The sequence below is a fragment of the Dendrobates tinctorius genome, unplaced genomic scaffold, assembly GCF_039654945.1.
Source record: "Dendrobates tinctorius isolate UK_male_01 unplaced genomic scaffold, ASM3965494v1 ptg000171l, whole genome shotgun sequence".
Classification (NCBI taxonomy): Eukaryota; Metazoa; Chordata; class Amphibia; order Anura; family Dendrobatidae; genus Dendrobates; species Dendrobates tinctorius.
The window spans coordinates 22,717,240-22,732,296 of NW_027361838.1; the positions used below are offsets into that span (position 1 = coordinate 22,717,240).

Consider the following 15,057-nt stretch of genomic DNA (forward strand, 5'->3'; position numbering starts at 1 on the left):
TCTCTTGAGATTCAGCTGGTGGACAGGTGTCCTGACATATTTCTTTAGAATGTGCAAATATAATTCAGAATTTCTTGTTCCATCTTTGATGGCAAGCTATCTTAGCCCAGATATAGCTAAACAGGTCCACCGTTCCTGATGGTGCTGCAGGAAAATTAAACATTGACTGCCAAGATTGACTACAAATGAAGGCTTATCTCTTGGAGGTCCAATGAAGATGGGGGTTAGCTAGGTGTATAACTGAGTCATGAAGACCCTTAGTTAACAAGATAAAAAATATTTTCTTAACATTTAATTATTTTAGAGAATAAGTTGTATTTTTTATTTTTCTATAATTTGGCAATTGTGCCAAACAAGGTATGCATCCTCCATCATAAAGAATTCTAGCACCTTATATTGCTTTTTCCTTTTTATTTCCTATTCATCTTTTACTCATTAAAATACACACATATAATTGCTATAAATATTATCTTACTAAAATTGTATGTTTCCATTAACTAAATTTTAGGATTTATGACAAAAAAAAACAGGTTGTGAAAAAAATTTATTTTAAAATCTTTTCTCTGTAAGAAAAAAGCAGCCATTGGAAAAGTCCCATGTCACGCAAACAGTATTCTACAAAGGTCATCCATTTATCAGTAAAATGTTACAGCAGTTATATGACCATAGCACCTGCTGCTTCATCATGCAATGTGAAATTCAAGGAAGTAAAACAGTTTTTTTTTCATCAATAACGTAGAGAAATAAATACTTCTAAGGTCATTCTAACTTCCAGGGAACAGCTCATTGTTTGAATTTACAGTACGAAGATTGGATGGCTACAATTTAGTGGTTAAAACATTCTCTCTAAATGATTCGCTTAATGACATATGTGAAAAGGTCCACTTATAGCAGCAATATCCAGAAGAAGTTCTCCTAATGGATCCTTCTCTTTGGTGATGAAATAATAAAATAATACTAGGTTGAATATTAAACTGCATGAAATACTATATTTATTATTGGACTCCTGAGCGTAAGGTGAAGTCCAACATGATGTGAATCCCTATTCTGGTGCTGCTTAGAGTGTCCCAGTTACCTACTAGCAGTAAGGACAGTCACTTTGATAGAGCCAACGCTTGGTAGCATATGGCGCGACTACTCTTACTTTTAACAGTTACTTGCACTAGTATTTATACCAATAATATCTAGGTAAAGGAAATATTTTATAATTACTGTTAATAAAAGGCTGCCCTATGGTGCATACATGACAGGTATACTATAAAGAAGAAATAAGGACTAATAATGAGCAGAAGCAATTCCACTCTGGGCAACCATTTTCACTATTCACTAGAACATGGGCCACATTGAGAACTACATAAGTGCATGCTTTTTTGCATATTACATATTGCAATTTACAAACAGTGTTAATTAAATAGTAGCCCTTAATTAAATTATAAGGAATGTCCAGGTTACAAAAAAAAAACCTCCAGTATTTTACTCATGTTTTGGCTGCAAATAAAGAATGCAATGACATTAATTTCAAGTAAATTTTATGCTTATCGTAAGCAAGAAACAGCAAACAAGATAGCGTGTGCTTTATTACTAGCCACTGCTTTCTCCATGTATTCCTTAAATGGCTCCTGATCACATTTCCTTTTCCCTTCTTAAACTTTGTGCCATTTCCCGGAAGAATGTGAAGGTTGAGAAAGTCGAAATAAATAACGGCCATTTTGAATTAGTTTAAGCTTTGGACAAAGAAAAATAAGACTTTAGTGAAAAGAAAAGTCAATATGTCATGTAAACATTATCTTTCTCTGCTTCAAAAAATAAAATGTACAAGCCCTATTCGTGTAGTGTAGGTATGAGTTAGAGGCATGCATACCAGCCTGTAAGAACTGTAACAATTAATTATGATATATTCATCTTCGAGGAACAGCTGTTGGCATGACCTTGCACAATCTCTAAATTGTTATTTTTTTTTATATTTTTTATTTGTTTTACTGAGAAAAAGTCAAATAATTGATGAAAATATTCTGTTGGGAAGTTCCAATACAATAAGGCAGTTAAGAAGATTGTCAGAATGTAGAGTGAGGTTTTAATGCATTAATAATGTTTTCCTATACCGTACAACTGTGCAGTTATTCATTTACCCTTTGCTGCCGTAGGTCTTGTCAGGATTATTGGAAAAAAAAAATCCATTTCAAGAGTGTAGGACACTCAAAAGCAGCATATTGCACAATTCAAGAGATGTCTCTGCCGTTGAAACACTTATATAGACATATATTCCCACTTTTGCTTTGCATTGGTTCTACCATGGAAAGAAGACTTGGATATGGAGTGAAAAGTTATTGTGATATTGTTGGCTTCAGATAAAAAAAAATACCTGACCCTCTGAAGTTTCCACTTTAACGGTCACCTCTTCTTCACTGCAAGAGTCCAAGCTCTTAAAAGAGCCATGGCAACATTGTGCTTTTAATAATCCAAATTAAGTCAACTGAATCACTGAATTTATTAATATTATTTATTTTTTTCTCTTGTCCATTTGATCATAGTTTCTGGTGAACGGTATAAGAATATTAATTTGGCATATAAATCTTCTTCCAGTTCCAATTCTCCAGTCTCTCTTACTAGGAAAATGTCTGTGCACAACTTAAGGATACGGTCCACATTTGGTAGTTCCTCAAACATTATGGAGTGAGATATTCCGCTGAAGAACTCTCGTACAAATTTTCCTATTACGAGTACCACAGAAGCGTACAATCCCATAATTCTGGAAATAACAATATAAGGCATGTTAATCACGAGCAGGTTCTTCGGTAGTCAATAAACATGTCGTAAACATTAGTTACTTGACTGTGTTAGGGCATATGGATTTAAAATGGAATGCAACCGCCAATGATGCCTTCTTAATTCGATATAAAAGTAATTACAGTATACACAGTCATTCTCAGAATATGGCATCGATGAGACCCATTAGTGTTGAGTATTTCACCACAATTTTACCACCTTATCTGAGAGCAGTATAATGTAGACACAGAGACACTGATTCCAGCAATGTGTAACTTACTGGACTGCTTGCCTTAATTTTGATAACGTAATTGTTTTATCAGCAGGCAATTATAACTAGAGAATTAATAAACCTGCAGCCATGTAGACCTCAATACTCCTGAGCTCTGTATAACCCCTCTCCCAGCACTGACTGGCAGCTTTCTGCCTATGCTCAGAGTACAAAGAAAGCTGACCATCAGTGGTGTGGGCGGGGTTAAAAAGAGCTTAAAATTCAGAGAACAGGTAGATCTGTAGAAGATTTAACTGTAATTTTATCAAAATGACAGCATTCAGCCCTGTAAGTGATACATCGCTAGAATCAGTGTCACTAGTGTGTCACGACAACCTGGGAGATGTGAGGGTAGAAGATCACTGCGTATTGTGAATCGCAGATCTTCCATTTATCCTGTGTATTTGGTTCCCATATTAAAAATATTTGGTTTCCTGGTGCTAAATAGGATAACAACCCTTTCTATGCTGGTCAGAAACATGCAACTCTATTTCATCTGCTTCTGATCTGGTCTTCCTATAAAATGTGGCCAGACCCTCTCTGTCCTGCCAGTGAAAGCTCTGCTTCTTTGCACTTAGGAGATACTGTGCTGAACAGAAGTTTGTGGTTGCTTTTGGATTCATCTTCCCGTGCTGTGTGCTAAAGCTAAATAGTTGGAATTGTGGTGATTTGTAATTTGCTGTTGTTTGCGTATGTTTATCTCCTGGTTCCTTTTCCCATTTTGTTTACGCCTACCTGTCACTATCCTCCTCCCTATTGTTTGTTAGTGCCTTTGTATGAGAGAGGTTTTCTGTTATCCCTGTTTTGTCTTTTGTGTCTGGTTTACCTTTCATTTCTGTAACATTCCTCATGGGGTGGGGGAGGGGACAATTTAGGGTTTTTACAGGAGCATAGTAAGGTTGGAGACTAAGGCCTCTAGACCTTTAAGAGTACCCCCGGGTCAGTAATAGCTAGGGTCCCAGCTCCAGGGACAGTTTAAGGCCCGTCTTCTTTACTGAGGAACGTCACAGCGTGACACAGGATCTCTGCCCCTATATTATACTGCTCTCAAATGAGATAGCAAAACCTTGGTAATAGATTTCCTTTAACTAAATTAATTACACGTTAAAATGGGTTTTCTGATCAAAAGACTTGTATGATATAGAGACGATGGTAAAAATGATAGGTGTCAGAATTCAGAGATCTCAGTACTTTTGAAAGTCAAAGCAGAAATATACAATATATCTGTTATGGGACTGTTACACATGTTTCTGTTGCAAGGCTCTAAAACGTCTATTTTCCTCAGCATAGGCATACAGTAGATGTGGTTCCTTCTTGTAATGGCTGGCGGAAGACTTATTATTTTTACCTATTGCTACCAAGTGGATTTAGAGCTTTGCATCAGAAAAAGAAACCTGAACCATATGTCATGATTTGTTATGAAATTTATCAGCAGAGAAGTAGGAAACAAAAACTGTCACTATGGGAACTGATGGTGAAGGGGATATACTGCACACACACACAATTTGATAAATCCTTTATGAATCTATAGATTCTTACCCATAACCAGCTAAAAATCCAAGGCTAGGAGGACTGACTTTATCACTGAAAACAAATAGTTCTAAGCCAGTGTTGCTTGAAAAATGCTTCTTAATCTGATTAAGAACCCACCACTCTCGAGCAAATTCACCAGTACCATTTCTCTCAAGAGAGACAGTAATATTTGCATATTGTTGGTCTGTTAACAGAAGAAACATTGGGCATGAAAACAAATGGGTTTTATGTTGCATATGACTTTTATCATTTGTTTTCAATCTGAAATGTACTTTGCACAGAAGGCAATACTTACTATGGAGTAGCTGCATTATGGTCTTTGCTGTAGAATCACTTGGTGCTTTGATATACCATGGATAGATGTGTTCGAGCATTCTAGAATAGCAAAAAAACAACACACAACAGAAAATATTATTTACACCATTGACAACAATCAACTCTGCCAAATATGTAAACCAATAACTGGGCCTAATACATGGCACAAAGACCAGAAAGGGCAGACATCTTGGTAACTTTGCTCTATAAAGACAAATGCACTTTAAATTAAATACCAAAGCCTTTTGTTGTAAGTCTTTTGTGCTGTAAAACTGTCCGGTATATATTGTCAACGACATGCAGGCATGGGCTATTAACTCAGTTGGCCCTCTGGAACACAACAGAAGGAGACAAATCAATAGAAAACCCTGGCACACTAACCTCACAAAAAGCTGAAAGCATCACAGGTTGCTGAGTCATTCTCTCTTCCTTCAACATCAAAAGATCTTGCTCTCTCCTAGATCCCCTCATACCCCATTAACTGCACATTTAGCATTTCCCATTCCCATACTACTTCCTCATCTCATTGTCTCTTAGATCGTTTACCTAAATGCTCTGTCCTAGAACTCCTACTCTTCTCATCTATACTTTCAGCCTGGGACAACACAAAGTCCCATGGCTTCCAGTATCATCAATATGCTGATGACACTCAAATGTGGACAAATCTGAACTTCATGATCCTTCCGTCATCTAAATTAGCCCCCCTACCAGACCTTTTTATTACTGTAAGGGTTCACTCATACCTGCATACAAAATTGGCGAGTGCAATGTGAGAAAAAGATCACATTGCACTTGCACCAATGTTATTCAATGAGGTAGTGTTCATTTGCAAGTTTTCCCTCACCTGGAATTTGGGGGAGGAAAACATCGCAGCATGCTGCATATGGCCGAGTAAAAACGGTTGATCAAGACCCACTAATGCAAATCAATTGGTGCAAGCCTAATAATATCAGTCCGCAGCTGTCTGTTTAGCCTTTGCTGGTTATTAAAAATAGGGGGGACCCCACATCATTGCTTTGTTGGGTCCCCCCTTTTTAATAACCAACAAAGGCTAAGCAGACAGTTGTGAGCTGATATTAATAGTCTGGAAGATTCATGGATATTGTACCGTTCCCATGCTATTAAGACCAGCTCACAGCTGTCTGCTTTCTCTAAGCTCATTATTAAAAATAAGGTTAACACCAAGCCATTTTTTAAATTTATTAGCTAAAAACAAGTACAGAAGACTACACACACAAAGCACTGATTACATATATGACTCACATCTATCTATCTATCTATCTATCTATCTATCTATCTGTCTGTCTATATCTGTATATGTAAGAGTGTTTTATTAGTTAGAAAACTAGTTTGAAATGGCATAAAGATAACTGTATGTAAAACATGATGTTAAAAACACATTGCATACGGATGTCATACGGATGGTAGGTGAGAAAAATGCACACTCACATAGTAATTGCATGACATACAGATGTTAGGTGACAAAAAAAAGTATGACACTCGCCGACTTTTCTGGCTGCGAATCTCACCAAGTTTATATATGCAAATGTAAGTGAACCCTAGATAACAATTATTTCCCTTGTACATAGGTCTGCTGCCTTGCTTTAACCCTTGATACTGCCTTGTCTTTTAAATGCCATATCCAAGCCCTTAACACCTCCTGCTTCCAACTAAAAAATATTTCCAGAATTTGACCTTTCCTCAACCCTGAATACACTAAAATGATGGTGCATGCCCTCACCATCTCTTGCTTTGACTACTGCAACATACTCCTTTGTGGCCTGTGGCCTCCTGACTAACACTCTCACACCTCTCCAGGTTTCCTTAATACTGCTGCCTGAATAATCCACCTCTCCCCCCCACGTCTCTGCCTATCCCTTCACTGATTTCCAATCTCCCAGTGAATTCAGTTTAAACTACTAACAACGATTTACAAAGAAATCCATAATCTGTCCCCTCCATATATTTCCAAACTAATTTTCTGATACCTCCTACATGTAATCTCCGGTGTTTATAAGATCTCCTTCTGTGCTCTGCTATATGTTCTTCACCCAATCACCTAGAAGACTTCTTCCGGGCATCCCCCATCCTCTAGAATTCATGTCCCATTATCTCCCATATTTAATACCGTTAAATGGAATCTGAAAACGTATCTATTATAAAATGCCTGCAAGTCCCCATCCTAGTGTGTTTAGTCTGTTTACTTACAATTTTTTATAAATATGTTATGTGTGTAACCCCTTTTTCACATGTACTGCACCCTGGAAGTAAAGGTGCTTTAAAAAATAAAATAACAATAAAAATATGTACATATTCCATATTCCATTATTCAAGCCAGATAGGGTGTGGATATTGTTGTATTTGGTTAATTGAGTCCACACATGGCTAGCACCATAACCCTGTAACTGACAGGAGTCAGAAGGGGGCATTATCATCTGGCTCTTTGTTCAGCTATTGGGTATGTAACTGCAGATGAATATATCAGACTAGAAGTAAGAGGGATTATACATTTTACATGTACAGTAATGGACCTTTCTTAAAACTGTTCAGGTTAAGCTTCTTTAGTATGTTGAAATCTGTCAGTGCTATTGCATCAAATGTTTTATGTGAAATGCTATAGATATTTTAAAACCATTAAGTCATCCTTAGAATATGTTGTATTTTTGTCATACTTACACTGTTTTTGACTCATCTGAGAGCATCATCTCCGCAAGTGCTAGTCGTGTGAAATTGGACAAAGAAACAGTCAGCTTCTCACCGGTGATTTCTGATTTAGCGCCAAGGCTCATATTTCTAAATTGGTGTATTAAAAATAAACTGTGTTACTGCTTAGTGTATCAGTGGAGATAAATTCTCACACAATCTAATCATGGCTTCTACATCTGTTCTGATTTTAGAGTTGGAACTGTTTCTGACTCTGCAGCCTTCAGATGTTCACATAATGAGAAACCACCTCACAATGTGGCTAAACAGAGAAAGAGCTACATTTGTAATACACATCTTAAGTTATACCGAATACTCAGATTCTGAACTAAACAGACAATTCTACACAAATATACCTAAATGGGTGCACATGTTTAGTTTTACTAACCTCTGAATGGCCCAAGAGATAACAAGGGTAAAGTCATGTTTCACATTTTCAAGACTTTGAATCATTGACTTTCTACTTGGAGGGCTAATGGTCCATAAAGAATTTGAATTCCCCTCTAATTCTGCAATGGTAATGTCTTCTCTTCCATAATTTTCCAGAAACTGGAGTGCCGACTGTAAGAAAATATTATAGTTTAATTCATGTTACAGTAAAAATCTAATTGATAAGTTGTAATGTACAATATATTGCACATTTTTCCTAATCTGATACAAAACAATAAAATTTACTAAAGATATGCCAGAGTGTTAAAGGGAACTTGAGTCACGGTCAGCATGTATCTGACGCTGGCTCTATGATTTTAGCCATACAGCTCTGGCAAAAATTAAGAGACCACTGCAAAATTTTCAGTTTTTCTGATTTTTCTCTTTATAGGTATATTTTTGATTAAAATGTAAATTGCTCTTTTAGTCTATAAACTACTTACAACATGTCTTAGAATTTCCAAGCACTAAATTTTGTATTTATCTTCAGAAAATGAGAAATGGTCAAAATAACAAAAAATGCAGTGCTTGCAGACCTCAAATAATGCTAAGAAAACAAGTTCATAATCATTTCGAAACTACAATACTAATGTTTCAACTCAGAAAGAGTTCAGAAATCAATATTTTGTGGAATAACCATGATTTTTAATCACAGCTTTCACGCATCTTGGCATGCTTTCCACCAGTCTTTCACACTGCTTTTGGGTGACCTTATGCCATTCCTGGTACAAAAATTAAAGCATTTTGTCTTTGTTTGATGGCTTGTGACTATCCATCATCCACTTGATTACATTCCAGAGATTTTCAATGGGGTTCAGGTATGGAGATTGGGCTGGCCATGACAGGGATTTGATGTGGTGGCCCTTCATCCACACATTGATTGGCCTAGCTGTGTGGCATTGCACATTGTCCTGCTGGAAAACCAGTCCTCAGAGTTGGGGAAAATTGCCTGAGCAGAAGGAATCAAATGTTTTTCCAGGATAACCTTGTATGCGGCTTGATTCATACGTCCTTCGCAAAGAATAACCTGCCCAATTCCAGCCTTGCTGAAGCATCCCCAGATCATCAAGGATCCTCAACCAAATTTCACAGTGGGTGAAGACACTGTGGCTTGTATGCCTCTCCAGGTCTCCGTCTAACCATTAGTCGACCAGGTGTTGGGCAAAGTCGAAAATTAGACTCATCAGAGATGACTACCTTACTCCAGTCTTCTATGGTCCAATCTTTATGGTCATTGGCACACTTCAGCCTTGCTCTCCTTTGCTTCTCATTGTTGAAAGTTTTTTTTCTAGCTTTGCATGACTTGAGCCCTGCCTCTAGGAGCTTGTTACGAACTGTTCTTGCCATGTATTTCACCCCAGCTGCCATTTGCCATTCCTTTTGTAGGTCACTTGATGTCATCCTGCCGTTGCTGAGTGTTATTCAAATAAGATAATGGTCATCCCGGTCAGTGGAGATTCGTTTTAACCATCTGTCGGTCTGTAGCTTTGTTGTCCCCAATGTCTGCTGCTGGACCTTGTTGTAATGGACTGCCATCTTAGAACTTTTAATGGTGGAGGCAACATGATGCTCACTGTATCCCTCTGCTAGTAAAGCCAGAATTGAGCCCTTCTTTTCCTCACTCAAGACTTTTCTTTTCAACTCCTTTGGCATAGTTAAAAGTTATTTTTTCATTCCTATAACTTTTGGGATATTACTAGCACTTGTTTTGCCATCCAGCTTGTCCTATTGCAAGGGGATTGTGAACACCACAGTAGAGTTTTTAATACTTTCCGTCGTTAAAAAAGATTTGGTTCAGGTGATCAACTAATCAGAAGCACATTAAGTAGAATGAGGTGCAATCTGGTTGGAATTCAACTACACTGGAATGGAATGGCTGTCAGACATGTAGAGAAGCTGATTTTTATAAAACTGTGCAGTGGTCTCATAAACAAAAACAGCTATGGCAAAAATTAAGTCAGAAAAGCTGCTGCATTTCAGAGGAAAACATAAATTAATAGCTGCTTGGGATCAAGCCGTACTGGACGCTAGTCGGACAGACAGGTCCCCAGTGGCTTCTTCCCGCCCACTGCCTTGGAGTTACAGGACTCTCCCTGCATGTGTGTTTATGTAGAGACCTATCACTCAATTGAAGTGGGCAGGTAGAACTCACTGGGGACTTGCCTGTTCAACTAGTTTCCCTATGTGGTTCGGTCCACGGCAGCTTTTTCTAAAACGCTGCACCTCCACCAGTTGCCAAAAGGAAAGAGAAGACTTACTCAACTGAGAACTGTTCTCTTGGAGAAGACTCCACTGAAACTCTATGAGGTCTCTCTCAGTCTTGCAGAAGTGCTATATTTGGTGCTTCTGCATCTTCGTTCTCACAATTTCTGATCGTCTAAGTACACAGGCTCCCATTTATAAAAGTTTCAAACATGTCTCTGACATTAATGGTTTTTGAAAATTCAGTAATACTATAGTGTTTAGTTTATATCTAAGTTCAAGGTTTCACTGCAAAAAAGTGCTGCACACTGTGGTAATTTGTCTAGTAATATGACAGATATCATCACAAATGCCAGGCAGTCCCCACTGTAATCAACATACTCTGTCAGGTGCTACTGGTGGCCTTGATATGATAGATCTGGCACTGCTATGATTTCAGAATTCAACTCTTCTGATGGCGCAGAAAAGCAGAAACAACTGTGCAGACTTGAACTTGAACAAAGACAGAACTTTCACTTTTACAGTTTGAGTTATATAATATTCATTTTTATTTTTATTTGAATAGAACTTGCACTAAATGATTTAAATGCGGAAGTATTAGGCATCTAATACTTTAAAGAGCCATTCAAGCATCTGTCTTTGTATCAAATTTTCATCAGTGTTTGATCTGATTATCCATTTTTACCATCAATGTTTCCAGGGCCGGCGCACCCGGCAAGTGCCAGGGCCCTGGCGAGACGGGGGGGGCCCAGTCATGCTGTCTGGGATACCGTACATAGCTCCCAACGGTCGCCGCCATGCCCCCCATGCACCGACCACCGCAGCTCTAATAAATCCCAGCAATGATATAGCTGGGAATGGGATTCTCTGCACACATAAGACCTGTGATGAGGTCACAGGAGGGGAGGAGTCAGGGGTTACATGATCAGGGGCCTCTGTGTATGCAGGACGCTGCTGTGCTGTCTGTGCTGGTTGTCATTGTGCTGAATGAGGTAAAGTTTACGTGTGGGGTCAGGAGGGGTTTACAGGGTGGATGTAGCAGAGCTGTGTGTGTACGGAGCGGAGCCGCATGTGTACGAGGTGTACGGAGCGGAGACGCGTGTGTGCGAGGTGTATGGAGCGGAACCGCGTGTGTACGAGGTGTACGGAGCGGAGCCGTGTGTGTACGAGGTGTACAGAGCCACGTGTGCATGAGGTGTACGGCGTGGAGCTGCGTGTGTACAAGGTGTATGGAGCGGAGCCGCGTGTGTACGAGGTGTACGGAGCAGAGCCGCGTGTGTACGAGGTGTGGGGAGTGGAGCCGCGTGTTTGTACGAGGTGTGAGGAGCGTAGCCGCGTATGAGGTGTGGGAGCGGAGCCGCATGTGTACGAGGTATGGGAACGGAGCCGAGTGTGTACGAGGTGTGGGAAGTTGAGCCGAATGTGTACGAGTTGTGGAGAGCGGAGCCGGATGTGTACGTAGTGGAGCCATGTGTGTATGAGGTGTACGGAACGGAGCCCTGTGTGTACAAAGTGTATGGAGCGGAGCAGAGACGGGTGTGTACGGGGTGTACGGAGTGAAGCCGCGTGTGTATGGAGCGGAGCCCTGTGTGTACGGAGCAGAGCCGTGTGTATACAAGGTGTACAGAGCGGAGCCGTGTGTGTATGGTGCATACAATCCGGAACCGTGTGTGTATGAGGTGTGCGGAGTCGTGTGTGTACAAGGTGTATGGTGGGGAGCATTCATACCTCCCAACCATCCAGGATCCAGCCGGACAGTCCCGATTTTGAGAGAGAGACTGCCCCAGCCGGGAGTTTACTTTTCCCGCGGACACAGGAGTACATGGCAGAGCCCCAAGGAGCACTTTAAAACTCACACGTGACGTTCTACCGGAAGTGACGTGCTGGAAGCTCACCGGAAATTAGGTAATTTTGGGAGGAGACTGTAACAGAACCATGGAGGCACTTCAGGGAATGCTTCAGATCCATCACCGTGTCCTCCGACAGCGTGAATAGCGGAATCGCCTTGGAATCGGGGATGCCGGCCATGTGAGCGGATCATGATATGTCCTGCATCAGGAGGCTCAGGTGACCACTACAATGGGAGCCAGGCTGCTATGGTATCTTTATAGAATCTTTCTTTCTCTGTTTCTTTCTCTCTTTCTGTTCTTTCTTTCTCTCTCTGTTCTTTCTTTCTCTCTGCTCTTTCTTTCTAATCTTTTTTTTCCTTTCTCTCTCTGTTCTCTTTCTTTCCCCTCTTTCTCTCTCTCCATTCTTTCTTTCCTCTCTTTCTCTCTCTCTCTCTGTTCTTTCTTTCTCTCTCTCTCTTTGTTCTTTCTTTCCCCATCTTTCTTTCTCTCTGGTCTTTCTTTCCCCTCTTTCTTTCTTTCTCTCTCTGTTCCTTCTTCTTTCTTTCTCTCTCCCTCTCTGTTGTTTCTTTCCCCTCTTTCTTTCTCTCGCCCTCTCTGTTCTTTTTTCCCCTCTTTCTTTTTCTCGCCCTCTCTGTTCTTTTTTCCCCTCTTTCTTTTTCTCTGTTCTTTTTTCTGTCCACTCTTTCTTTCTCTCTGTTCTTTCTTTCTTTCCCCTCTTTATTTCTCTCTCTGTTCTTTATTTCTTTCTCCTCTTTCTTTATCTGTTCTTTCTTTATTTCCCCTCTTTCTCTCTGTTCTTTTATTCCTCTCTTTCTATGTTCTTTCTTTCCCTTCTTTCTTTCTGTTCTTTTTTCCTTTCTTTCTGTTATTTCTTTCTTGCTTTCTCTCCCCTCTTTCTTTCTCTCTGTTCTTTCTTTCCTCTCTTTCTCTGTTCTTTCTTTCCCCTCTTTCTTTTTCTCTGTTCTTTCTTTCCTCTCTTTCTCTTTCTTTCCCTTCTTTCTTTCTTTCTGTTCTTTTTTTCCTCTCTTTCTGTTTTTTCTTTCTTGATTTCTCTCCCCTCTTTCATTCTCTCTGTTCTTTCTTTCCTCTCTTTCTGTTCTTTCTTTCTCTTTCTTTCCCCCTGTTATTTCTCTCTTCTTTCTTTCCTCTCTCTCTCTTTTCTTTAATTCTCTCTCTTTGTTCGTTCTTTCTCTCTCTGTTCTTTTTATCTTTCCCCTATTTCTTTCTTTCTCTCTCTGTTCCTTCCCCTCTTTCTTTCTCTCTACCTCTGTTCTTTCTTTCCTTCTTTCTCCTCTTTCTTTTCTCTCTCTGTTCTTTTTCTCTCTATAGTCTTTCTTTCTCTCTCTCTTTCTTTCTCTCTTTCTTCCTTTCTCTCTGCTCTTTCTCTGTTCTTTCTTTCTCTCCTCTTTCTCTGTTCTTTCTTTCTCTCTGTTCTTTCTTTCTCATCTTTCTTTCATACGTACACTACTAATCAACTGCCTCCTTCACATGAACGTGTTTAGCCACAGAGCGTGTGTCCATTTGGATCACATGTGTGTCTGTGTGATCCACACGGAGACAAGTCCGTTTTGGGCCGGCACCACGGATGCCACACGGCATGAATCGTGGTATGTGTTAAAGGGGGGGCCCACTGAGACTCTTTCGCCCGGGGCCCTCAAAAACCTGGAGCCGGCCCTGAATGTTTCATTAGTTTTTCTCATTAAAATTATTACAATTTCCAAGCTTCTCCCATTTACCAGCACCTAGATAACACACAAATGGAATCCGTGTGCTGACCACTTTTTATAGGTCCTTTGATTTGAATAAGTGAGTTTGTGATGTGTCTTGGACGTGTCTCTGTTTACTTGGGGGCTGTTTCCATCAGTTGGTCCTCCAAAAAAACAGGGGCATGTGAACAGCCACAGAAACAATAATGGATACATGAAAGACATGAATATAATTCATATGAGAAAAACGGACGTGGGACTAAGGCCAAACAGAAAAGTTCCAGTTGTTGCTTGTATATTTTGCTCAGATGCAGAGGGAACCTCAGTATATAAAGACACTAGTATGTCTGGGAAAAAAACTAAAGTAGGCTCTGTAGGGGAAGATCTAAGTCTGAATACTTACTTGGGAAACCAAACCATGGTATGTCTTTTTATTTGATCTTACCCATTATCCATATACCGTATTTTTCGCTTTATAAGACGCTCCGGATTATAAGACCCACCCCAAATTTTGAGGAGAAAATAGGAAAAAAAAGTTTTTTTTAATAAAATGGTGGTGCTTCTTATAATCCAGGCGTCTTATTGCTTACCGCTCTGTCCCCAGGGTGCTGTCGCCCGCTCTGTCCCCGGGGTGCTGTCGCCCACTCTGTCCCCGGGGTGTTGTTGCCCACTCTTTACCTGGTGTTGCCGGGTGATGCCGCCACCACACTGGGTCCCCCGGGTGCTGCCGCCGCACTGGGTCCCCCGGGTGCCGCCGCCGGGCTCTGTTCCTTGCTGCGTTGGGGGCTCTGACGTTCCTTCCATGCCTGTGCGATGGATTGCTTCCTAGAAAATGGCCGCCGCGCAAGCGCAGATGCAGATCTCGGCATTGAAATCTCGGGAGATGAGATTTCAGCGCTGAAATCTCATCTCACGAGATTTCAATGCCGAGATCTCCATCTGCACTTGTGCGGCGGCCATTTTCCAGGAAGCAATCCATCGCACAGGCATAGAAGGAACGTCAGAGCCCCCGACGCAGCAAGGAACAGAGCCCGGCGGCGGCAGCACCCGGGGGACCCAGCGCGGCGGCGGCAGCACCCGGGGACCCAGCGCGGCGGCAGCAGCACCCGGGGCACCCAGCGCGGTGGCGGCAATTAACGGACACCCACAACGGCAGCACCAAAAAAGGTATGTTTGCATTGTAAGACGCACCCCTATTTTCCCCCCAAATTTGGGGGAAAAAAAGTGCGTCTTACAAAGCGAAAAATACGGTATATTTAAAAAGCCTTTCTTTAACTTTCCA

The 15,057-nt window shown here is 40.6% G+C and overlaps 1 protein-coding gene across 1 annotated transcript in view; it reads right to left on the bottom strand.

Moving 5' to 3' along the window:
- Positions 1–529: 529 nt before the first annotated feature.
- PIEZO2 (piezo type mechanosensitive ion channel component 2) overlaps positions 530–15,057 on the bottom strand; it is a 438,513-nt gene continuing 423,985 nt past the window's right edge. The window contains exons 48-52 of the mRNA XM_073550976.1: positions 7,977–8,149; positions 7,562–7,678; positions 4,866–4,945; positions 4,577–4,754; positions 530–2,749 (exon numbers count right to left, since the gene is read on the bottom strand). Coding sequence (XP_073407077.1) covers positions 2,497–2,749; positions 4,577–4,754; positions 4,866–4,945; positions 7,562–7,678; positions 7,977–8,149 — 801 coding nt within the window. The 3' untranslated portion in view covers positions 530–2,496. The remainder of the gene's footprint in view (positions 2,750–4,576; positions 4,755–4,865; positions 4,946–7,561; positions 7,679–7,976; positions 8,150–15,057) is intronic.